The 23,797-nt window shown below is 47.0% G+C and overlaps 1 protein-coding gene across 1 annotated transcript in view; it reads right to left on the bottom strand.

Annotated features, from left to right (window-relative positions):
* Nucleotides 1-1,446: 1,446 nt before the first annotated feature.
* LOC8053442 (acyl-CoA synthetase short-chain family member 3, mitochondrial) overlaps nt 1,447-23,797 on the bottom strand; it is a 34,924-nt gene continuing 12,573 nt past the window's right edge. Inside the window, exons 3-16 of the mRNA XM_040222484.1 lie at nt 19,952-20,140; nt 19,457-19,597; nt 19,256-19,393; nt 18,442-18,618; nt 18,111-18,377; nt 17,860-17,900; nt 17,691-17,794; nt 17,317-17,412; nt 17,196-17,259; nt 17,014-17,095; nt 16,823-16,945; nt 16,638-16,737; nt 1,776-1,951; nt 1,447-1,628 (exon numbers count right to left, since the gene is read on the bottom strand). Coding sequence (XP_040078418.1) covers nt 1,533-1,628; nt 1,776-1,951; nt 16,638-16,737; nt 16,823-16,945; nt 17,014-17,095; nt 17,196-17,259; nt 17,317-17,412; nt 17,691-17,794; nt 17,860-17,900; nt 18,111-18,377; nt 18,442-18,618; nt 19,256-19,393; nt 19,457-19,597; nt 19,952-20,140 — 1,794 coding nt within the window. The 3' untranslated portion in view covers nt 1,447-1,532. The remainder of the gene's footprint in view (nt 1,629-1,775; nt 1,952-16,637; nt 16,738-16,822; nt 16,946-17,013; nt 17,096-17,195; nt 17,260-17,316; nt 17,413-17,690; nt 17,795-17,859; nt 17,901-18,110; nt 18,378-18,441; nt 18,619-19,255; nt 19,394-19,456; nt 19,598-19,951; nt 20,141-23,797) is intronic.

Raw genomic sequence — 23,797 nt, 5'->3', positions numbered from 1 at the left:
TTGACGATCGGACGTTTCGGGGAGAGCTTCCTTTTTTTCACAACCGCACCAAGGCAAAGAAACAAACGCGACTGACCCGTTTGTCACCCCAACCCGGGCAACTATTTTTGGAGATGACTGAGGATTCTACGCGGATTATCTCTGGGAGGGGGGAGAACAATGTTCCCAAAATCGCGTCGAGGGTCGTTCGACGTCCTTCACCTGCTTCGTTTCCCGTGAATGTCGAGCAGAAAAGCTTGAATGACAGGCACTTACCAGCCTTATTTCTCACAATGGAAGATAATACAAGAAGGGTAGGCAGCACGCATAAAAAAATGAAGTGGAAACTTTCAAGAGAGCGAGAAAACGTCGAATGCAAAACGGCTAAAATGCATGTAGAGAACCGCGCTGAGCGGGTCTTCACAGTCCCAGAGAGTGGCAGAAAACTTCTAGCTGATAGAGGGCGCGAGAGTCGCACCAGCCGCATCAGCATCAGGAACATGGCGGCGGCCTAGGAGCGTTTTTTGGAAAGGTGTATAAGAATGGTCATGCAAGCAAAAACTGTTGTACGAAGAGCTTCCTTTTTCTTAGACACGTTTAACTTGATAATTTGTTCTGAGGATTGAGCGATACGGCAGCGACGGCGTGCTAGCTCTCTCATTCTATTACGGCGTATCTAGCGACCGGGAAAACCGGGAATTGTCAGTTAAATTTTAATTACCGGAAAAAACCAGGGAATTGTCAGGGTGTCAAAAAGCGAGCCCAATCAGGGAAAACGAGCCGGAAACGCCATCGAGTGCCCTGAGCAAAGACTTGAGGACTTGGGTGCAGAAAAATATTCAATAAATTCTGCTTAGAGCGGAGCGCAGGCTTTGGTCACCCGATGTATAGTGTATGCTACCCGATGCAAACGGAACAGCCGACAAACCCAATCCAAGACTTGGAATCGATTGTCTTAATTAAAGTCTTTGTTTTTTGGAGTGTTGGTAGGAAGGGAGGGAGGGGGAGAGAACGAGAAAGGTCATCCCCATTTCGTAATTTGTTTCGTCTGCTGCTTGGCCACGACGGTCGCTATTGAACTCTAGGGCTCCATTGCTCCGAAATGCGACGGCCGACACGCAATAATGCACTGGCAAGGAGGAGATGGCGTAATTTGGCCCCGATCGTCTGAAGGCGATTTGTAAGCGTCCGAATAAAAAAGGTTTGCAATTAAACACTCGGTTCTGCTGAATGCACCGTTGAGTGGTTGCTGTGAATTTTTACAGTTTTGTATTGGGGTGAGCGTACACGACTTAGTTTTTACAGACGCTTGGAGACCCTTGAATTGTCAACGCATTGGTTAAAGGTCTTTTATTTCTCAGGCAGAGGTGGAAATTTGAGACAGTAGAACCAGTGTTGCGGCAAGTCCATTTCTTCTCGCGTAATTTTTCCTTCTTTTTGTACCATAAAGAGAATGGCAACCTTGGGGAAAATCTGCAAGTTTGAGCGATTGAAGTATCGGGTGGCTCTTGGGTGGAGTTGGTGTGGGGAACTGAAGGCTCTTTAGGGAGTCCCTACTCTGGGTTCGGTGCATCGAGAGCATAGCCCAGGTTTTTCAGCGAGGCCATAATGGCCTTGTAGACAGAGGGATCCTCGATGGTCACAGGAATCTGAAATAAAGGTTGACATCACTCGGGCGACAAGAAGAATTGAGTACTTTCATCAGCCAGAGCTTCCGAACAACCCGAAGCCGAGGAGCTGACACTAAAGCAACTAATAGGACGCTTGCACAGTTGCAGCGTGTTGTCATGGCTTGCCTTGACTGGTTTTCCCCTGGCGAGGTCGGCAATGGTCTTCCGCGGAATCTTTCCCGAGCGGGTCTTTGGCAGAGCTGGCACAGAAGTGGCCAGTCTGAAGGCCGCCACCGGTCCCACATCCATGCGAACCAGTTCGAAGATTTGCCCTCTGATCTCATCTAAGGATCTGCTTACATCTGAAGAGAGTGAGAGATGACCGACTCTGCAGGAGGCCAGAAGTGCCACAGGGGTTGTGGGATCGAGCGCTGGTTTTGCAATTTGGACGTTGCAACAGTCACTCGTGTAGTGTTCGTGCAAGTTTGCGCAGAGTACCGTAAAGCATCCCACAAGGTGTTGCAAGAAGGACAGAGGTGTGAAAAGGTTCGGTACTTGCAAGCCAACAATACAGGGTGAAACAAGGAGACGCCATGCTCTTTAAATCGACCGGATAAATTCGGTTTCTTAACCTATCGCGCTACGACTTTGTGCAGCGTTGCCCACAAATGGTGCATTTTTTTTATTTTTTTTTTAATTTGCATAGGGCGAACTTGTTTGAGGAAAAAGTAAAGAAAGAAAAAGGCTTAGCTCCTATGGAAACGCAGCGAAGCCACCGGTCTGCAAACAACACGGCGCCGTTTCGCACGGGAGACAAGAGATGGCGCAAGCGGTCGCGACGCCAGCTGCCGTCAAAGAACGAGCAGACGACGCCGACAGCCGGCGTAATTAGCAGACAAGGAATTGCAGTTCCTTATTGTTACCGCGCCTGTTTTTGTTTCTGCGACTGTCGCCGCCTGCGGAACGCGCGCCGCTTTTGACACTGATTTCAATGACAATTGCTGGATCGCGTTTGCCCGCTCCGCGAATGCGGTCACTGGCGGCCATCTTTAGGTAGAGTTATATTACCTCTAGCAAAGGTACAGCTCCTGCAGCCACTGTAATCCATCCATGGTAGACAGCGTTTTGGCAGGTGTGGTGGCAGGCTGCCGTCAAAATAGGGTGGATGATATTTCGTGCTTGATTGAATTGTTTGACGAAACATGTTTTTGACACCAAGCGTGAACGGTTGCGCGATCTTTGAGGACCCGGTGAAAGTTTCACGAAATCGCAGCACCGGGGGAAAAGCAGCACAGCTCGCATCGAAAGTCGCTGCACTGCTTTCCCCCGGTGCTGCGCTTTCGTAGAACCTTCTCCGGGTCCTCAAAGATGAGGCTATACCGTTCACGCCGGGTTTCAAGAATCTGCGTCGTCGAACAACTTGAATCAAGCACGAAATATCTCCCACGGTAGGGTGTACTAGATCCACGGCTATTTTATGGCACCCGGCCGCCATTGCGCTGTCTGCCATATTACTATGATGGCCAGAGATGATATAACTGTACCTAAAGATGGCCGCCAGTGACCGCATTTCGGTCCATAGGCGGAGCTGGTCAGACGCGATCCAGGAAATAGACATAGAGATCAGTGGCTTTTGAGTCGAAAAGATTGTCTGCTAAAGACGCTGGCTCTCGGCGCCGTATGCTCGTTCGTTGGCGGCGTTCGTTGGCGGCGTTCGTTGCGGCACCTCTTGTTTCCCGTGTGAAACGGCGCCGTGTTGTTTGAAGACCGGTGGCGTCGCTGCGTTTCCATAGGAGCTTAGCCTTTTTCTTTCTTTACTTTTTTCTCAGGTAAGTTCGCTCTTTGCAAGTTTGACCAAAAAGTATGCACCATCTGTGGGCAACGCTGCACAAAGTCGTAGCGCGATAGGTTAAGAAACTAAATTTTCCGGTCGATTTAAAGAGCCTGGCGTCTCCTTGTTTCACCCTGTATAGTTTACATAGCCGAGCGCTGTATTAAATGTTGTGAAATGGAATGGAATGTTCGAGCTGTGCTTGAATCTCAGATCTAATATAGGAGTCAAAAAAGAAGAGTACTAATAATGTGTTTTTTTTTTTTTGTTTTTTTTTTTTTTTTGTAGCATTTCACATTTTCAAAACTATGTTTTCCCCTTAAGAAAAAAGGAAGTTTTGCGCATTGTTCATATCCGTGCGAAGCAGTTCATAGAACGTTCGGTTGTCGGTGGAAGAAGGAATGCTTTTAGGCATTCTAAACGCGTACGTCTTGAAAAGATAACATTCGTCTAATCTAAAACGCACCTACGTATACAGTAATCCCTCGTTATTGAGGAGTTTCAGCGAATATAGGGGGCGCTCCGATCGATCCAACATGGCGGACAAGAGGGGGATAGATTTGCGACGCCCGTAGACCGGCAGCGTATAAATAAAACAAAGCGTGTCGTTCTCTGTTTGTTCCCGTGTGCGAGACGATCATCGTTTCAACCAAGACCTACCGTGATGCTCATGGGCGTACCAACCGGGGGGGCAAGGGGGGCACTTGCCCCCCCAGTTCTCAGAGTGGGGGGGCAAGGCATGCGTTTTGCCCCCCCCTGAAACGGCCGCCACTGGGCAGAGCAGACACAGGCCGGCGGCGCCCAAGGAATACCAAGGGCACTGCCCCCCGACCCGCGCGGGCATATTTTTGACGCGCAGGCGATACAAACCCTAGCAACGGTGCTCACGCACGCCGGATTGGCTGGTTCGTAAAGCCTTGCTCCACGAACAAGGCTACACGGTAACCTTACGGAATCCATCCGCGAGACATGGGCCGGACGGGCCGTCCAGACCAGGACGTAGGCCCTTACACAAAATAAAGCTTTGCTTGATTGCTTGGAGATAGGCGCTGCCGCCGTCAACATAGGCAGCGGATGCAATGCGAGTTTCCGAAGAGGTAGCGTAACTTAGTGGTGAGATGTCTGCCTCATACGTGTCAGACCCGGGTTCTATTTATAGTGTGGGCCGGCTTACTTCTTTTTATTTTTTTTCTCGAACATTTTGTTTTGTCGAGGCATTTGGCGATATTTACATTTCTTTTTTACCATTAACACTAAAAAAACGAATGTTGTTGACGAAACATCGCTAAACTAAATCGTATCGACTCTATTTACGGAAGTGCATGGGGGGCAGCGGGGCTTGGGTTGCCGACCGGACGCCGCAAAGCGGCGTGTACGGGGGGTGGGGGGGGCTAGGTGGGTTAATAGATTTGTAATTAGCAGCCGCACACCGTCACCGCGAAGCGGCGTGAATGCAGGCGCGGGGGTGGGTTAACGCGCTTCGAGTGATACACGAGCAGCCCATCCGGCGTGAGCGTCGTTGTTAGGGGTTCTATCGCCTGCACCGTAAAAGGAGCAGTGTGTGCGCCTCCTGTAGTGGGCAAGAATTCCTACATTGGAGAGAAGCGGGGACAAGCCCTTTCTTCAAATGCGTCAAGTCTCCTTGAGCTTCGGAATACAAAGAAACGCCACTATTCGGAGCTAATCCCACAGTTACTCGACCTCTCTTGCGTCGTGTCTGTTCGCTCCCCGCGCCTCGTAGCAGTGTTGTTGCAGTGGGGGGGCTCGTTAAAATTTTGGGGTTTTTTGGACTATCTAAATCACTTTCTTCCTTCCCATCCCCCCCTTTTCTACTCCGCATGCTTCCCCCTCTGCAAATATCAGCTGACCTTCCGACCTCTGTTCTCTGTTGATAGGCAAAACAACCACTAAAATTAGAAAGTAATTTGTAATTTGAGTGGAAGTCACTCGGAAAAGTAGTTAAAGTAAACTACTGATTACTAGAATAGAAATGTAATTAAAAGTTACTAAACTACCCAGAAAAGTAGTTAAACTACAGTAACTTGAGTAAAGTAGTTGAACTACGTACAAGTCTGGCCTGGCAAGCGCTCTGCGTAAGTGTTTTCACTGATCTGCCTAGCCCCGCACACCATCACATGGGCCAAGAAAGGTGTAGTTTTACTGCAGAGGAGAAATCAGCAGGGTCCAAGATGGTGACAATGGAGGATGGGGGCTGTTCCAGTGGCTGATGGCTTGAGAAAGGAATGACCAATTGAAAGCGTTCGTAGAGCCAGAAGTGTGTTTGATGGTGCAGACGTTGTTGAGGCGAGAAGATGTTCGGTCGAGGGGTAATAACAAAGTGGTTTTGAGGTCGGGAATGTGGTAGTAGATTTTGTGAATAAGGCACAGCTGAGAGACTTTCCTGCGAAGCTGCAAAGAGGATATGGTTAGTTCAGTTTTTGGCACCGAGACACTGAAAGAAAAGTCATAAGTGGATGAAATGAAGCGAGCAGCTCTGTTCTGAACTGCCTCTACAGCGCATTGATGAGGTACAGTCGATGGGTATTCCAGATGGTTGAAGCATATTCTATTTTTGGCCTGACGTACGTGTTAAAGGTTAGCTTAGGGACAAAGGGTGGAGCGATTTTTTAAGTTACGTCTGCTTAGTCCAAGAGTTCCAGATGAATCGGCGGTAATGACTTCAATGTGGTTATTCCAGGGAAGGTCAGATGTTAGTCTTACACCAAGGTATTTATACACAGTAGCGGTCTCAATCAGATCGGAGTCCAAGAAGTAATTAAATGACAGAGTGGTTTTTTTCTTGGTGAAGTGGATTAGTTTGCGTTTATACTTGTTTGGTGACATAATCCACTCTTTGCACCAATTGTTAATTTTATCTAGATCTTCCTGAAGCTGGTTATTATTTTGCACACAAGTTACTTTGTTATGGATGACGCAGTCGTCGGCGAAAAAGCGTTTTTTTGAAGAAATCCCAATGGGAATGTCATTAATAAATATTAAAAAGAGTAAGGGCCCAAGTACAAACCCCAGGGGAACACCAGGAGATACATTTATTAAGGAAGATTCATGATCATCATGGACGTGACCTGTACACGGGAAAAAAGAAAGTCACGAATCCATGCAAACGGTTATTGGTCGAGGCAAAAAGATGATAGCTTAGAAAGAAGGCGTTGATGGAGGACACGGCCGAACGCTTTGGAAAAAAAAAAAAAAAAAACTGCGTCAGTTTGGACGTGACATTCAAGGTTAGTGTGCAAGTCATGGATGAAGTCGCAGAGTTGCGTTTCGCAGGAAAGTACCTTTTGAAAACCGTGCTGCTGTTTAAAGAAAAAAAATGGGATGATAGGTGCCTCATCATATTGGAGTAGAGGATATGCTCAAGTAGTTTGCAAGAAATTGAAGTCAATGAATTAGGGCGATAATTAGATGCGGAAGAGCGGCTGCCCTGTTTAAAGACTGGGAATTACCCTTCCCACCTTATGGTCAGATGCAAGGCAGCTTTGAGATGAGGACTGAATGAAGATGAGTTTCAAATACTCACTAGAAATAACACGGGTGTTTCTTTTAAATTTTAGGGTTGATGTTATCGGTTCCAGCGGACGAAGTAAGTTTTAGTTTATCAATCAATGTTTTAATACCAGCGGAGTTAACGTTAATAGGATGCATGCGCTCGTAAAGCTCTTCAGGGAGAGTGGGGACGAAGTCCAAGCACTCGTTAGTAAACACTGATGAAAAGTATTCGTTAAACAGAGAACTATCATGCTCGACGTTGCACGTCCGACATTCCTAACTCTCCCCATCTTCCTAAACGTCCGTGTGTGTCCTAACACCAGAAACCGGAATTTTAAAGGTTAAAAACGGCACGTTGCGAATATGGAACGCGCACTTTCATGCAAAGCTGACGTCAAGTGACTCAAATCGAAAAAACATGCATATTTACAGTATTGTTATCTCTTCTGGTGAAGGCTAAACAACCGTTGCATCCGTTTTCGCGCACGAAACGGTGACTCCCAGAGAAAGTAAGAACGCAGTGATTGTCTTTATTTTAACAATGTAAACACACTTGCAGGCGTGCGCTGATGAAGCCTCAAAATCAAAACTCTCGTAGTGTTATTCGTGACTGCTCCGGCTACTACCCAACCTCGTTGTCACGCCACTTTCTGCAAGCAAACACTAAAATTGCCAGTAAACACACAAAAGCGACATCGATACAATTATCTTGTAGAATATCACCTTATTTAATCATAACTGTTTCAATAGGCACTACAAGTTGTATTTATTTTAAGAAGAAGAAGCAAAACTTTTTTCGTGAGAAAAAACAAAATATCAATGTTAAGTCTGGTAACGTTGTAATTTTGCCGAATCATTGCCACATCTTTAGAAAACTTCGACAAAAGTTGCGCCGAATTTTCGATTAAGGGGGGGGGGGGGGGGGGAGAGGGTCGGGTTTGCCCCCCCACTCAAAAACAAGTTGGTACGCCACTGGTGATGCTACAGATGAAGTGTTCAAGCCAATCGAAGGCAAGAAATCTTGCCATAGTCAAGATATGTGTGCAAGTGTTCGACGTGAGCTTTCACGCTGGTGCAGCGCTGTCATCAAGTTGAATCGAATGTACGCGGGTTCAAAGAAAGGGACATGTCAACAATGTTCGCGCGTTGAAACTATGGCGCGTACTTTATCTAAGACTAAACTTATCGGTCTGCGGCTACAAACATTTTCGTTGACGTTGCTTAGATGATGTAACCATTCAGGCCCCGCATTAAAAGGTGTTGCGAATTCTTCGGTTGTTCTAGTTAATTGTGCTAAAAAGCGGTTGGATGGAAAGTATGATAACTACAGCATACAAGGGACGATTGAGGTCTTTATCTTGCGTTTTATGTATCGAAACATCGGTGGCCTTGGTGTTATATTGCGATCAGCTCGCCGCCGATCGTCCTGTTTTTACGCATAATGTAAACAAGCTCCGGAAGCGCCAATCTCATTTCGATGTGCTTGTGCACCCCTACAAGCCTCGTTTTGGCTATTGTGGAAAGCTTTATATTGGAATAGCAATAGTCTCATCGGTCATTCGAGTTGTATGTGCCACGGTGATATCTGCTCACAAACAAGTCTGTATTAAATGCGAGAAGGAAAACGAAGGTAAAGCTTTTTTAACTGTTTTCTTTTTACAGAACAGGGCAAAGCTTCTAAAACAGGAGCAAACTAAGCTGATATTTGAGTTTGCTCAAGAATGAATGCCAAAGGTGCTTATGCTAAGTGGTAGATGTATGCAGTTGATTTTCTGTATGCCTCTGCATTGTAAATTGGAAGATATGTATCAGCAGATGACATGTGTCCTTTTGAAAATGTCTTTTATTAGGGAAAAAATACGTTTTCATACACAACCGAAGAGTTCGCAACACCACTTAATGCGAGGCCTGAAAGGTTACATCATCTAAGCAACGTCAACGAAAATGTTTGTAGCCGCAGACCGATAAATTTAGGTTTAGATAAGTATGCATCATAGTTTCAGCCTCAAACACGCAACATTGTTGATATGTACCTTTCTGGATAACTGCGCCAACGTGAGAGAGCCCACGTCGTCGAACACTTGCACACATGTATGGCAATATTTCTTGCTTGAAGGGAAGATCATCTCGCTACGGCTAGCTACGACCACCCACCGCAGCGATGCAGGCGTTGAAGAGGCGCAACGCAGTCAGTCGCCGTCACCCGACGCTGCTCGTTTGGCATTCACGGCTTTCCGCCCAGGTGCTTCGTTTGTACTTGGCACTGAGTGTTATTTTTTGTGCTCGTGTGTGCTCAGTGGCTAGATATGGGCCTCATGAGCAGTTCTTCAGGCTCAATAGTGTTCGCCCGAAAACTTCTGAAGAAAATGCCACCCAGGAAAAAAAGCACGAAGACGCAACACACCAGCTTGGCGGACTATGCACTGGGCACGGAAATCGGGCCCTGCGGATTATGCACCAAATGAAAACTATCTAAACAAAACAAAAACATTTTTAAGCTCAAATTGGCTTCTGCGGACTATATATATATATACGCCTGGCTGAGACTGCCTTCCTGTAACGACGCTGAGGGGTCCACTGAACCTTGAAATAAAGATATTTAAGCACATAATAATAATAATAATAATGCCTTTATTTTTTCATCACATGATGAAGGGTAGGCCGGGGAAAAAAGCTGTGAAAACAGCTTGACGGGTCCCCGACCTCCTACAGAGGCAGAAACATAACAGCTCAAACAAACAAACAAAAGCAAAGACAAAAAAAAATAGCTGTTACAAAAAGAGCCCCGGCATGACAGATTGTCACAGAAACCGTTACACTGTGCGGTTATTGTACATAGTAATTTCGAAGCTCATTCATAGAAAGCGAGTCCAGTTGAAAGTCACGACTAATAAAGCTGTTAAGTAAATGTGGTAAAGTATATTTTAACATTTGCAGGCCATAGTTAGTTCTATGAGGTACCATCCTCCAATATTCAGCGTGCCGTGTAGGATAGGTTACAACATTTCTAGTTAACCTCGCGAGAGTCGTCAGGAATTGTGAGTTTCGTTTTTGATCTCTTTTAAAACCAGCGGTCAACCTGTAACTGTACAAGTTATGTATGGTTATGACAGAGTATTTTTTGAACAAACTAGCAGTATGAAAGTCATGTGGGGCGTTGCAGATAATTCTAACCATTTTCTTTTGAAGCAGGAATATCTTTTCTAGGTTTCCAGCTGTGGTCGTGCCCCAGATAAGGTGGCAATAGCTGAGATAAGAGAGAAAAAGAGAGTTGTAAATAATCAGTTTGGCGGAAGTTGGTAAGATAGAGCGGTTGCGGTTTGCTAATCCAACAATGCTAGATAATTTAGATATTACATATTGTACATGGTTATCCCATGACATGCTCTCAGAAAAGATGACTCCAAGTGTCTTAAAGCTATTAACGATTTTAATGGGCATTGTGTTTAAGATGAGGCTATTAGCGCATGATAAAACCTTACTTTTCGGACGAAAAAGAATGGCTTTCGTTTTATTTGTGTTTATTTGCAATGAATTTGCCTGTGCCCAAGACTCCAGTTTTGATAACGTTATATTTGCATGGGCTATCAGTAAATTTGGCTCGTCAGCGGAAAAAAATATGCTAGTATCGTCCGCATAAATGACTAGTTTAACCGTTTGATCTATGTTCACTATATCGTTTACATATATATTGAATAGAAAGGGACCTAGAATGCTTCCTTGAGGGACACCTGACGTGATAGTTCTCGTTGCAGATGAATGGCCGTTTAGGTATACGTACTGTTGTCGGTGTTTAAGGTAAGAGTTCAGAAGCATTAACGGGCCGCCTCGAAAACCATAATGTTCGAGTTTCTGTAAGAGTATTTTATGATTTAGGCTATCGAAAGCTTTAGTGAAATCGATGAAAACACCAAGTACTAGTTTTCTATTTTCGAATTGCTCTAGAATATGTTCTTTTTGTGCTAGGAGGGCCGCTTCAGTTGAAAGATTTTTTCTAAAGCCAAATTGAGCCGAGTTTAATAAACCACACCTGTCAGAAAATTGGCTAAACCGGTGATGTAGCACTTTCTCAAGAACCTTTGAAAAGACTGGGAGTATCGAAATAGGGCGGTAGTTTCCTACGTCATCTTTCGCACCCTTCTTATGCAGCACTAACACTTTGGCCAATTGCATCCCTTTAGGAAAAACACTCGTAGCAATAGCAACATTAAAAATATGCGTTAGCAAGGGAGCAATTAGATCTATAACATACTTCACCGGGCGAATCTGAATATTGTCGGCGTCAGTGGAACCACTATTTTTTAATAGCATTGTTATAGAGATTACTTCCATCGGAACAACTGGGTCCAAAAAGATAGAGTTAACATTGCTTTGATCAATGTGTCTGTATGCATTAGGGTTGGTTGGAGTGTTGCCAAATTTAATAAAGAATTCATTAAACACATCTGCCAAAAGGCCTTCCGTTAATTTTTCTCATTTAAAGTCAACTCGTCAACAGAACCTGATGAGCAATTACGATGTAGCAACATGTTTAGGTTTTTCCACATGATATCCGAACGCCCCTCGGATGACTTAAACAATGCATTGTAATAGCGCGTCCTCGCACGACGTAATTCTTTTGTCAGATTGTTGCGGTACGCTTTAAATATCCGAAGCTTTTCCGGCTCTCTTGTTCTTAAAAACCGCTTATATAATAAATCCTTGTGGTTAATTTGACATAAAAGATCTTTTGTTACCCACGGTTTTCGCGCATTTTTTGATTCCTTCAAAAGTTTAGACGGGAAGTGAGAATCATATATATGTTTGAATTCATTCATGAACGCGTCATAAGCATCGTCAGCATCATTTTTAAGGTACACCGCACTCCAATCGGCATTCGAAATGCACTGACGGAAAGCATCTAGCTTGTCTAAGGTTATAGGTTGAAAATATACTTCGCAATTGTTTTTAGCATTTTTTCGTAAAGTTGTTTCTACACACAAAAATATAGGAAGATGGTCACTCAAATCACAGCCTATTACACCAGATTTGTGTTGTTTATCAAAATTAGTTATAAACAGATCGATAAGGGTCTCAGATTCTGATCGTACCCGAGTTGGAGCAGATACGGTGTTCACGCAGCAGTTTTCATTCATAATAGTGATCATATCGCGTTTCGTAGCACTGTCAACAAGCATGTTTATATTAAAATCACCGCCGCAGATAATATTGTAATTGGACTCGTTTACAAAACTAAGAAAAGTATGAAAAAACTCAAAAAATGTCGTGACGTTGCCATCGGGTGGTCGATAACAAACAGCAAACACATTCTGGTTATTACGCAAACATAGTATCTCATAATCTTTGGTGACAGCACTGAAGTCGCTAAGTATTTCACAGCACAAATTCTTTTTAGTTAAAAGGGCAACTCCCCCTCCACGCCTGCAGGTACGGTTTAAAAAGTTGGTGTTATAGGCTGGTAAGCAAAGTACGCTATCTTCGTCCGAATACCAAGTCTCGGTAAGCATGATTATATCGAACACAAAACCGAACTGGTTTTGTGTTCGATGCAATGTTCCTTGAAGCCAGATGGTCAGGGAAAAGGTGTGCCATTACCTAATTTGCCAACAGCACACCAGTGGTCACGATCAACACTCACCGAGTCAGTGGGCAGTTTTTCACCACAATATTTATTGCCGTGTAATCACCAAATTGGTCCATTAAAAATCTTGAGGCTGTAGCCTATAGCACATCCATTCTGGATCTGCAAAGCTTATGCTGTAGACATGCATCATAACATGAGCATGTTTCTTATCAATCTTAAACGTAAAACGCTAGTTATGCAACGAAATTCCCATATCACCACATTTTTAGCAAATTGAATGGTCCCACCTGTCACACTGTTAGCTTTGGAAGTAAACCAATTCACAATACCACCAGTGGCATACATCATGCCAAGCATTAGTGCCGCATGTGGCACAAAAATATCCTAACTAGGGAAGCAAACTTAATCGATCATGTTGATTAAAGCACTTAAGTACGGGAAAATTATCAGTCAGAAGGTCACTCGAAAGGGAAGTTTTCTCGCTGAACGAATATGACTTTTTATTCCGCAATGTAAGGCCGAAGACATTCACTCCGTGATCGGTACAGAAGCATTTGCTTAGCAGTCGGTCCTGCGTGCTAAAAACAACAAAAACAAAGGTGGATTAGAAACGCGATAGATTCGCCTTTGCACGGAGTACTTACAGTCAAAATCGTGTCAACATAAAGCGGCTGTGGGCCACCTTGCTTGCAGCAATCTTAAAATTTATCCGTGTAGTCGTCGCACCCGTGCACCAAACGAAAGCGTTGCTGCAAACCCCTCCGCCCTCAACTTTGAGTCGCTGTTGGGTCTGAAAAACTGCTTTATGAGGTCCATATCCAGCCACTGAGCACACACACAAGCACAGGAAATAATACTCTGTTCCAAGTACAAGCGAAGAACCCGGGGCGGAAAGCCCTGAATGCCAAACGACCTGCGTCGGGCGACGGCGACTGACTGCGTAGTATACAGGTTGCGCTCCTTCGACGCCTGCATCGCTGCGGCGGGTGGTCGTAGCTAGTCGTAGCAGATCGCGTCACCTCTGTTGCCCGTACCGTAACACTAGAGCCGCGTAATATTCTTGCTGCCGAAGTTTATAAGCCTACGTTCGCGGCCAACGCATATACACTCCGTGCGGGAACTATAGGGGGCGCTTTGAAAAACGCGCGTAGCGCCGCTAGCGGAGGAGCTGGCGTTCGACAGTGAGGCGCGCTCAGCAGCCTGCGGCGCCTTTTCGCGTGCGAAGCTGTGGCGGCGGAACCCCGCACGGACGGAACTTTTGCTTTTTGAGCCGATAGGTTGAGGGTGACGTTGCATGAGTGCTGGGGCAGATTTAAGAAGGACATTTAGCTGTTCTCCGCTTCTTATATATTGGGTTTGAGTCGTTATTATAGGGGTAATTTCTTTAGCTGCGGTCGAAAAAAGGGTTTTAGCAATTTTCCTAAAGACGGCCGCCACCATAATTGCTCTCAGTGGGAAATTTGATTTTGCTCGTCGCTGTAAACGTAGGACTGCTGGGGCGATGATATTTGGAGGCGAGTGCGATGTTCACTAAATGTGTGCACTAAGTGGGCCGAGTTTTATTAAGACAGCAGGTGTGAAAGTTATGGTTCGAACGAATAAAGGAATAAAGCTGTAAGAAATATCCAATATTAGACCCAAAATGTTGTGTTATAACCGGGCTGTGCGAAGTGCAGATTTAGACACATAGGTTCTTGGACATGACCGTAACTTGACACAACGGTTATAATACCAAAAATAGGTGGCATAGGGAAACCAGGTGGAAATTTGGTTTGGGCGGCGTAACTGAATGGGAAACGGTTTTGATCGTAAAAGGGCTTTAAAGAGAATACCACTCGTCGTGGGAGATGGAGACTTTACAGGTAGAAAGGGACTAGTGCACTATACTTTCAATTGAAACAACGTTACGAAAAACGGTTTCAAAGCCGAGAAAACCAAGTTGCCGGCCAACACACGGTTTTGCCGTCAAAGACTTTTGCGGTCAGCTGTTGTGTAGTAATCTGGTTGTGCGAGGTGCTGATTTTCGGCACACACGTACTTTGACAACCGTAACTTTACAAAATACTTATTATATCTAAAAGAAGTGGCATAGGTTAACCAGATGGAAATATTTTTGGGTGGCGTAACCAAATGGGAGCCGGTTTTGACCGTCGAAGACTGTCAAAAGAATACCACTCATTATGGCCGGGAGGTGCACACTTTACAGGTCGAAAGGGACCAGTGGACGGTACTTCCAGTTCAAATAACTTCGCGATAGGTGGCTCTAAAGCAGAGAAAAAAAATTGTTGTCTACAAGACACGGTGTGTCGGCGCTCCCCATCCAAAAGGAGGCTGATCAAAAAAGAAAGGACACCACATAAACTTCCAAACTCAAACATCGATTGTCCAGTGTTTCCAAGCTTCATTGTAGTTTCCCTTAGATTCATATTTGTCACTCTTTGTACCGTCTGAATCTTTCTTCATGAAGTACAGACTGCGTGCCATACTGGTTCGGAAATATCATCGACACGTAAGATGGGGACGAAACTTCTTTGGAAGACATTCCTTCAACGAAATTCGCACTGCATACCCGCGAGTGTGGGATGGCATTTCAGTTCGAGCTGAGATATGTAGGCGTTACTAGTACGAAAACAAACGCAGAGCGCAAAGAGGCAGTGCAGAATATCTCAGCCGTGCCGACACAGTGGCAAACATGATCGGGAGACCAAATTTCTTGCGTCGTACGGCACGGGTCCATATCGTTGTCGCTGTCCCACAAAACAGCGGCGAGGTGAAAAACTGTGAAACTTCGTCCCCATGAGATACGACGCATAACTATTGGAGCACTTAACGACGCAGTAGTTCATGCTGTCAACCCAACGCAACCGCACCGCTCCGACTTCAATGCGTACCAATGTACGCGGCGTGGTCGGCGTGGTTTCGTTTCGCTGGGGCTCTCACTGCCAGTGTTCGGTAACGGCCGCGCGGCGGCGCGCCGGTCGCGTCGCACGGAGTGTATACACAAAGCCAACGTCCAGCGAAACTATCCCCTTCGTTCTCTTTCGGCGACCGGCCGCCAGGGCGGCGACACCGTCGCTGAAACTCCTCAATAGCGAAATCACTTTTTTCGAATTATCGCTCTTATCGAAGTTAGCGTTGTCCCTCCTGAAATGCATGCATTTTTAACTATACTATTTTAAGTTTATCGGTGGCCGACCACGCTTATTACGAAGGCCGCGGTGCCGAAAGCACGCAAGCCTTCACGGAGGCCCATGTAGACCCTTGCATTTCCTCCCCCTTCTAGACCGAGGGAAACGGTAAACTGGGAAAAGAAGTGAACAGGTGACGGAGGGCAGAGCGTACAGAGCTGGCAGAGCGCCACTTCCGCTTCCGATGCGCCGACGCGGAGGCACAGGCAGGGAGCAGAAGGTGCGGTGTGGCGGCGGTGTTTTTGCGATGCCTGGAGCAGTTCGAGGAGAACTGATGACGGGATGAAATTCTCGGCAAAAACCACTTAATTATTTTTTTATTAGTAAAGCTGCCGCGGGGTATTCATAACCAAGGTTTGTTTGGTTAAATATACGGCCAGGAGTGTTCCCACTTCTCACACCATGTTGATTACACAAATAAAGTGTCTATTTACAAGACGTTGTTAGAAATAAGGGTGAGATGGCATAAGCCCGTCCACCATGCTGTCCAAAGCCCCTCTTGTGTGTTCGATCTCTTGTGTCCCTTCGTTCTCTCCCTCCCCTTACTGCCTCTCTGTCTCGTGATGGAGTTCGTACCAGTCTACAGCGCAGTGTTGCCGTCAACCTTCGAGGCTGCCGGCAATGTTTTTTTTTTTTTTTTTGCTTAATCTTTTTTATCGAATTATTGCTTATGTCAAATTTAGTTTGCTGTCCCGCTGACTTCGTTATAACGAGGGATTACTGTATCTTAATTCTCTACATAAAAAGGGAATGTGAGGATTCTTTTACTACAGTCTTCGAGGTGAAAACGAGTATAGCTCATGTGACCTGGGTTACTCTATTGAATCATCCCCACAAGTCCGAAAATCATGTGCATCTATATGATGCGTCCCGAAAGTGCTGCACAGGCCCGAGGTTTCCCCACTATGCACCTATGACCAATGTACAGTACCTACCATTCTTGAGTACAAAGAGTGCAAGCGGAACCTCTCCCTTAATCTCGTCCGGAACCCCCACGACCGCGCAATCTGCGACGTCCGGATGCTTCATGATGGTCTGCATGCAAGAGCGAAAATCGACGCATTTGAATTGGGTCGTACGTAGCGCCCCCTCCCTCTTGTGGCCACTGCCAGTTAGTCACCTCTTCTATCTGGAAGGTCGAAAGGCGGTGCCCTGCCACGTTTATGACATCGTCATTTCTGGAGAGGATGCTGATGTACCCATTCTTGTGCCGAATACCGATGTCCATTGTGTCGTAGTAGCCCTATCGTAGGAAACATGGAGGAAGTTGGTTATCTGCTGCCCTTTCTTAAAATTGCAATTGGAGGCTACCGGAAATTTCTCGAAGTACTTGACAACAAAAGCGTCGTCTGCTCGGAAGAGTGTCGAGAAGGCTCCTGGAGGCAAGGGCAACCTGGAGGACACCGATCTCATGTGACTGTGCCCACTTTGCAAGATACCTTAGAGTCACCGCCACCGACTGGTGGACAGGACGCTTTAAGTAGAGTTCTCACCGGACGGCCACGGTACCAAGCTGGTTTGGAGCTGCTTCCAAGCCGTCGTCTAGGAGCACCCTAACTGAAACGTCGCAATATCAGACGGGTACTTGAGCGGCAATACCGGCAGCCACGTTACCATCCCACCCGGGCACTGGAACTCCCGTTGCTTCCTCGGGTACATCCATTGAGTTCCCCAAACCGACGCACGTGGCTGTCACTGGTGAACCCGTTTCTGAAAAAGTGAAACAACACCTAACCGCTTCGTATGCTATGTACACAAATGTGTATATCTAAAACCCTCGTTCTTTTATTTATTTATTTTTTTTTTTTTGGGGGGGGGGGGGGGGATATATTGAGCATTGAGTCATTGTAACAATTGTAGGGGGATCCTATACTTTAAAAAAAAAATTTTCACGATAAATGGCGAGCGGCATTTGAAAGGGTTAAGGCCCGTTCACACACTTTAAGCTCGTTGTCCGAAGCCTGCAGTTTGCTTTTATGTGTGCTTACCCGTTTGCCACCAGTTGTCCAAGGCGGGAACGCCAAATGTCTTTGCCGTCCAGCTCAGTGTGCCTTGATCACATCGTTCTCCAGCCAAGAACACTTGACGCAACCTACGTGGGCGGGTGGCTTAGCTCCGACCCTTACACTCGTAATGTATAAATACATATTTCCTTACTGTTTCATCGGGAAATTTTTTGCAAAGCATCCCTCGGGATCCTGCGAAAAAGGAGCCCCGAACAGGGCGGCATGGCATTATCTCCTGGGTTCTCGAACCAAGTTCTTAGGAACTCGGGGGTTCTCTAGGCTACCTTTGTGAGTTCCTTGAGCTCTCCGATTTTCTTAGCTGTCCATGTCCCCGAGTAAAGTGCAATTCCTATTTAAGCGCTGCTTTGGCGAATCTTGATTAGAGCGAGTAATAGAATATACCTTCGCCGGCTGCGGGCATTGCAAAATGCAATAGTGAGGCACGCAGCTAAAAAGCATTTGACCGATACGAGATCCATAAATTTCGGTGCTACCAGAATTCGGGCAGTCCATGCATGTTCCTCTTTCAAAAATAATTATGTTGCCTTTTACACTCACTTCTTTCCGAATGACTCTCATTGCTGTGGGTGCCGAAAACATGCCGCACACACCGTGCTGTTTGATCACTCTGAAAAAGCTGCTGGCATCTGGCGTGCCCACGGGTTTGCCCTTAAAACAGGTAAGAAAACGGTTGAGATGTCTTTGGGCTGAAGCTGCTCGCAAGGCAACTAACCTCGTACAACACGGTTGTGACACCTTTGAGAAGAGGGGCATAGCATATGTAAGAATGGCCAACAACCCAACCCAGGTCTGAGGCTGCCCACCAAGTGTCATTGTCTCTGACGCCATACACGTTCTCGAGTGTCCAGAGCAGGTTGACCGCGTGTCCTCCTGCAGGCCGTACGACTGCCTGTTGGAGTGTGATGACAAAGGGCACCTATTAAACAGCTGGCATGCCAAGTCCAAATAGGTTACTTGTTATACAATCGGGGGGACATGGTACGCGAAGGGCAATCCCAAACACGCCGATCAAAGCTGTGCATGTGCATTCTTCATTTCTTAAATGCCACAAATTTGTTTATTAGTATGGTGGAAAGAACTTGAATGGAAGCATTGATACTGCAAGCATTTCGCTGAAAGACAGCTACTCCGAGCACTGAAAGCACTTTCTGCCACGTTGAGGATCTCGGGACGTTCATTACGAGAGGTAATTTTGTTTGTATTTGCCATTAGGAAATGATCACTAGATGTCTCGATCATGGTTTTTCCCAATAAACAGTTATTGGCTCTAGAGTCGGGGTGTGCAAATACTGCTTCCAATCCAAAAGTGGAGCTGGCACGTCATGGCTTACCCTCACCCTGTGTAGGCTATGAATGATGCAGTGCTATTCGATTGGAACTACTATAGGCACTCCCCCCCCCCCCCCAACTCTAAAAGTCCCAAAGACATGTATGCATCCACACCAGATTGCTATGCTACTCCATCAACATGGGTGAACTGTTTTTCTACGATATAATTTTTCATCAGTGCAAACCTTAGCCTTTACCTTGGGCAGTCCTGTGGTACCGGAAGTATACAGTAGATACAGAGGCTCCATGGCCTCAATGGGGACACAGTCTACCGGATGTGCGCCGCGGACAACATCCTGCCATATCTCGTCTCTGCCGGCAGTCATTGGAACGTCCTGCAAAGATTAGGGACAGTGGTCGATGCCATGCGTTACTGTAGTATCATCAATCAACCTGACCCTGTCCTCCTCTCCTCTCATGAATATGAGGCACTTCTTCGGCTTGTATTCGGACAGGCTGATCGCCTCGTCTAGGATGGTCTTGTAGGGTACCAGTCTTTTAGCCTCGATGCCAAAGTTAACGGACAGGCAAGCATCCGCCTGGTCGTAGGAGAGCAAAAACATCCAGTGTCAGTTCCAGTGCAGTGACAAGCAGATGGGAATCCTCCTAAGAAATAGTTGACCGCCACTCGGGCTTCTGCATACCCGAATTCGCCCTACGATGTACCGCGACGCACGCTACGACCTACCGGAACCAATTCGTAGCTCGGAGCATGTCACGTGACTCCGCGCCCCCCGCGTCGCTCCGCCCAACCCGAAGGACATGGGACACCCTCATAGCCACGGATTTGCTCCGGTGGTTCGTAGCGTCCGTTGCAATCCATCCATCTAAGTTGAAATGGACAGGCGGATTCCAGAGATAGGAGGATTCCAGATTACGACCATTCGAGTTACCTGAGCATGGTTTATCCGAACCGCGAGCTCCTTGGCTGCGAAGCCCCCGAAAACGAGCGAGTGTACGGCTCCGATGCGTGCGCATGCCAACATTCCGTACACTGACTCCGGTATCATGGGCATGTAGATGATGACGCGGTCGCCCTTCTTGATGCCCCATTTCGAGAGGACGCTGGCAACCTTCGACACCTGTTGAGATATGAAAAGAGGAACGGATCGGTCGACTTGGCCTTGAAAGGCACGGTCATTGTGGTTTAACTCTTTCCTGACCGCGCCCATAAAGGCCCGTTCACACACTTGTGCTTTACTACGACTGACTGAGACAAGACCGGTTATTAAGCCTCTTGTGACTACTTACTACCGGCTGCATTTCTGCGCTGTTGGTCGTAAGCCATCGCAAGAGGCTTAAAAACCAGGCTTGTATTAGCCGGTGGTTGTCCAACTTAAGCCATCGATCACCGTTGATTGATGGTTTGCAAGCGCCATCAAGACATAAATTTGGGGCGGAGAATTATGTTCCACGGTCTCGTAGGAAACCGAATAGCTCTGGTTTCGGTTCCAGCGTGGTTTGAGCTATCTCACAAGCTGGTGGGCTGTCAAAATAGTCCTGGGAAAGGTGGTTGCAGTTGTCTCACATGGCTAACTGGGAGAATCAGTCTTTGTAACAAAAAATGGCGTTATTTACATAATTCAACTGCACTGCGGCACATTTTTTTAGACCTCAAGAGCTCTGGGGACACTTAAAACGATATAGGCGTCGCTTAACAGATGGTTTTCGGTAAGCATCAGTATAGGCGCTAAGAAGTTCCAGAGTGCGCCACCGTGGCCAAATGAAGCAACACTGGGAAGGCTAAAATTGGCAGTGCCGCTATCGTACCCTCGCGAAGCTACGTTATTACCAACTCCGAGCGTTATGTTGTCGCGCACTGCACTACCGACTCTTTTAAGAATCTATCAAACGTTTGGTTGTGTGGTTCTAGCATGGAGGGTGTCTTAGTAAGTGCACTCCTCGATAGGTGGGGACAACCTAAAACGGGAACTAACACAATAAAATCGAATGGCCTGATATAGCTGGCAGTTTTCTTTTTACAGCGAAGCTGTCAAGGGCTAGTTCCCTCACTATCGTGTCCGCGGACAAGCGGCGTGTCGACACAAAACTCGAGCCAGTACAGCTTCGATGGTCTTCCATCTTCACCAGAGTGGAAAGGCTGAATTTCTCTAGGCGTCGTCCTAGAAGTCGTCCTTGAGGTCGCCCTAGACGTCGGCCTCGAGCTCGTCCTAGAAATTGTCCTCGAGGTCGTCCTTGAGGTTGTCTTATGGTGAATTCCACTCGTAGATCTGGAGCGCTTTCCAAAATCCGCGAGGGTGGCAAAATTCCGCTCCTTGGGACCCGCTCCGAATCGACGAGGGGAAGATAAACTTGCATTTTTAGAGCGACCTCCCCCACACCCCTTCCACCCCTCCTCCCTCCGCCGTACAAAATGGCCGCTGCTTGAACTTGACCAGCCCACCAACGCCTCAGCCGGCGGATCTTTCCAACGACCAGTGACGACTGTCACTGCTTAGATGCAGAAGTAACACGCGACACAGGCCGGGCGAAATTATACGTACCGCGGCACCCATGTCACAAATAACGAAGACGTCCGCGTTCGGCACCGTCACATACCTTTCGGCCGCCTCGAAGCGGCGGGGCACGGACAGGGATTGCCAGCGTGGAGTTCAGATTTGTAGTACGACTTCAATAAACACAGATGTAACAAACCATCACTTGCGCGGTCGTTGCCTAACCACTTCTTGCTTTATTTCACGGGAAAACGCCGACGGAATGCAGCGTAAAAAGGTAAACAATCACTGGCTGCAGAATGAATAGGCCTAACCTTGCGTCTGCCTCCGGCTTTTCTGTTGTTCTTTTTCTTGTTCTTCCTCTCACGATCACAGACGTCAGCGCTTACGATTTGCCACGCTCCGCATTCCCGACTCTTTATCCCTGATCTAAGCGAGGTAGAAGCGTTCGAGCCGTCACAATCCAGAGTAAACAACCGGCGCACCCGAACAGATCCGACTCCACGACCCGACCGGCCCGCCGATCTCTCCAACCTCGCCGCGCACACAGGCCGCGCAGGCGCACCGCCGATTTCGCCGATTTAGACGGAAGTCACGTGGGCCGCTCTGTCAGCTTCCGGAGAGATCCGTGAAACCCCGCAGAGCAAGTTCGGCGGAGTTTGGGGCGCTCCGTGGAGCGGGCGCTGCCAGAGATCTACGAGCGGAAGATGACCAACTTGAGCCAGATCTGCGAGTGGAATATGCGCGCTCCAAATGGAGCGCTTTTGGAGCGCTCGAGATCTGCGAGCGGAATTCACCATTAATGTCGTCCCTGAGGTCATCCTAAACGCCGTCCTCTAGACGCCGTCTTCTAGGCGTCGTCCTCGAGATCGTCCTAAAAGTAGTCCTTGAGGCCGTCGACGTCATCCTCTAGGCGTCGTACTTCGTCCAAGAAGCCGTCCTAGGCGTCGTAAAGATAACAGCTTCACTGGTCCTCCATCTTTACGTGAAGTGGAGGGGCTCTACAAATATTTTTTTACGTTGTTTGCACCGCTTCAAATTACAAAAGCGAAGACTTTGTCGAGCTTCTTTCTTTCTCAAGAGCGGAGCTAAAAACGCCCCTTCACCCTTCCTCACCCTCACCTACCTTTTTCTCTTTTTTTTTTCTTTTTTTTTTCTTTTTTTTCTAAGTGAACTTTTTCTGCATGATTAGCGGACTATATTTTGGGGACATAGCATTTTCGGGTTTGTTTCCCGTCCCCTCGTCGTTGTGTTAAAGACGACTGTGGAGTCCAAGGAATGTGTTTTTCGTGCAAGGGCTGTAATTTGGACGGTGTTCCTCGTCGTACGCAGTTGCTCGTCACGAGCTGATTCTCATTCTCGTCGGGTTCGGAGTTTTCGGTTTAAACCAATAAAAGCCGATAAAAGCACGCCGAATTCATTTTTGAATATTCGGGTTGAACCGAAAAAGGTCAGTTTGTAGGTTCGGCGTTTTCAATTTAAACCGATAAAAAAAGTACATCGAATTCATTTTCTAAAATTTGGCTTTACCCGAAAAAGGTTACTTTGACCTTCCAGTCGTACAGCAGAGCCGTGGCGAAAAGGTCAAACGACAGTGTCTATCGAAACGTGTGTGAATGTATGGGATACACAGGTGCCATTACGTTGTTTTAAACTCGACCGGAACGTGAAGTCCGAAATGCCCCACGACTTCGCCATGTACGAGCGTGTTTTCAAACTCGTTGTAAGGAGGCCTGATATGATGCAAGCTCTGCGTGTTGTGTTGTGCTTCAAAACGTCGCACCGTGTCTCTTTTGGCGGTCACATTTGGTTGATCGGTCCAGTTTGGCTCAGGCAGCACTTCATCTCCTCAGCCTGCCAGTGTCCAGAGTTAACGTTGAGAGGGCATTCTTGAAGCTCAGGGTCATTACAGGCACGTAGCCAGGATTTTGTTTCGGGGGGGGGGGGGGGGGGAAGGGGGGGGGGGGGCCGCCGCCTATGACAAAATGTTGTGTGAGGGGGAGGGGGGAGAGGAGGCCCCAGCCAAATTGAAGATTGTGCCTGGGTCATTATCAGGAAAGAAAAAAGATCGAAGTACACCTAAGCACTTCTTATGAGTTGTGAATCCGAAAGCATATGCAAGCCGCTCGTCCGCTCCCTTTTTCGTCTGCTGCGTACTTTTCGTCGCCGGTCGGTGCGTGTGCTCCCCTGGTGACCTTGGATGCTTATGGACACGCAGCGCCATGGGGTGAGCGGTTGTGGAAATTGACGAGCGCAGCGGCCATTGGGAGCTCCGTCGACGCG

This window comes from Ixodes scapularis, unplaced genomic scaffold (genome assembly GCF_016920785.2).
Source record: "Ixodes scapularis isolate PalLabHiFi unplaced genomic scaffold, ASM1692078v2 PGA_scaffold7__128_contigs__length_106722199, whole genome shotgun sequence".
In the NCBI taxonomy this organism is placed as follows: domain Eukaryota; kingdom Metazoa; phylum Arthropoda; class Arachnida; order Ixodida; family Ixodidae; genus Ixodes; species Ixodes scapularis.
Note: the sequence above shows the minus strand (reverse complement) of the source record. Positions and strands in the feature narration are given on the sequence as shown.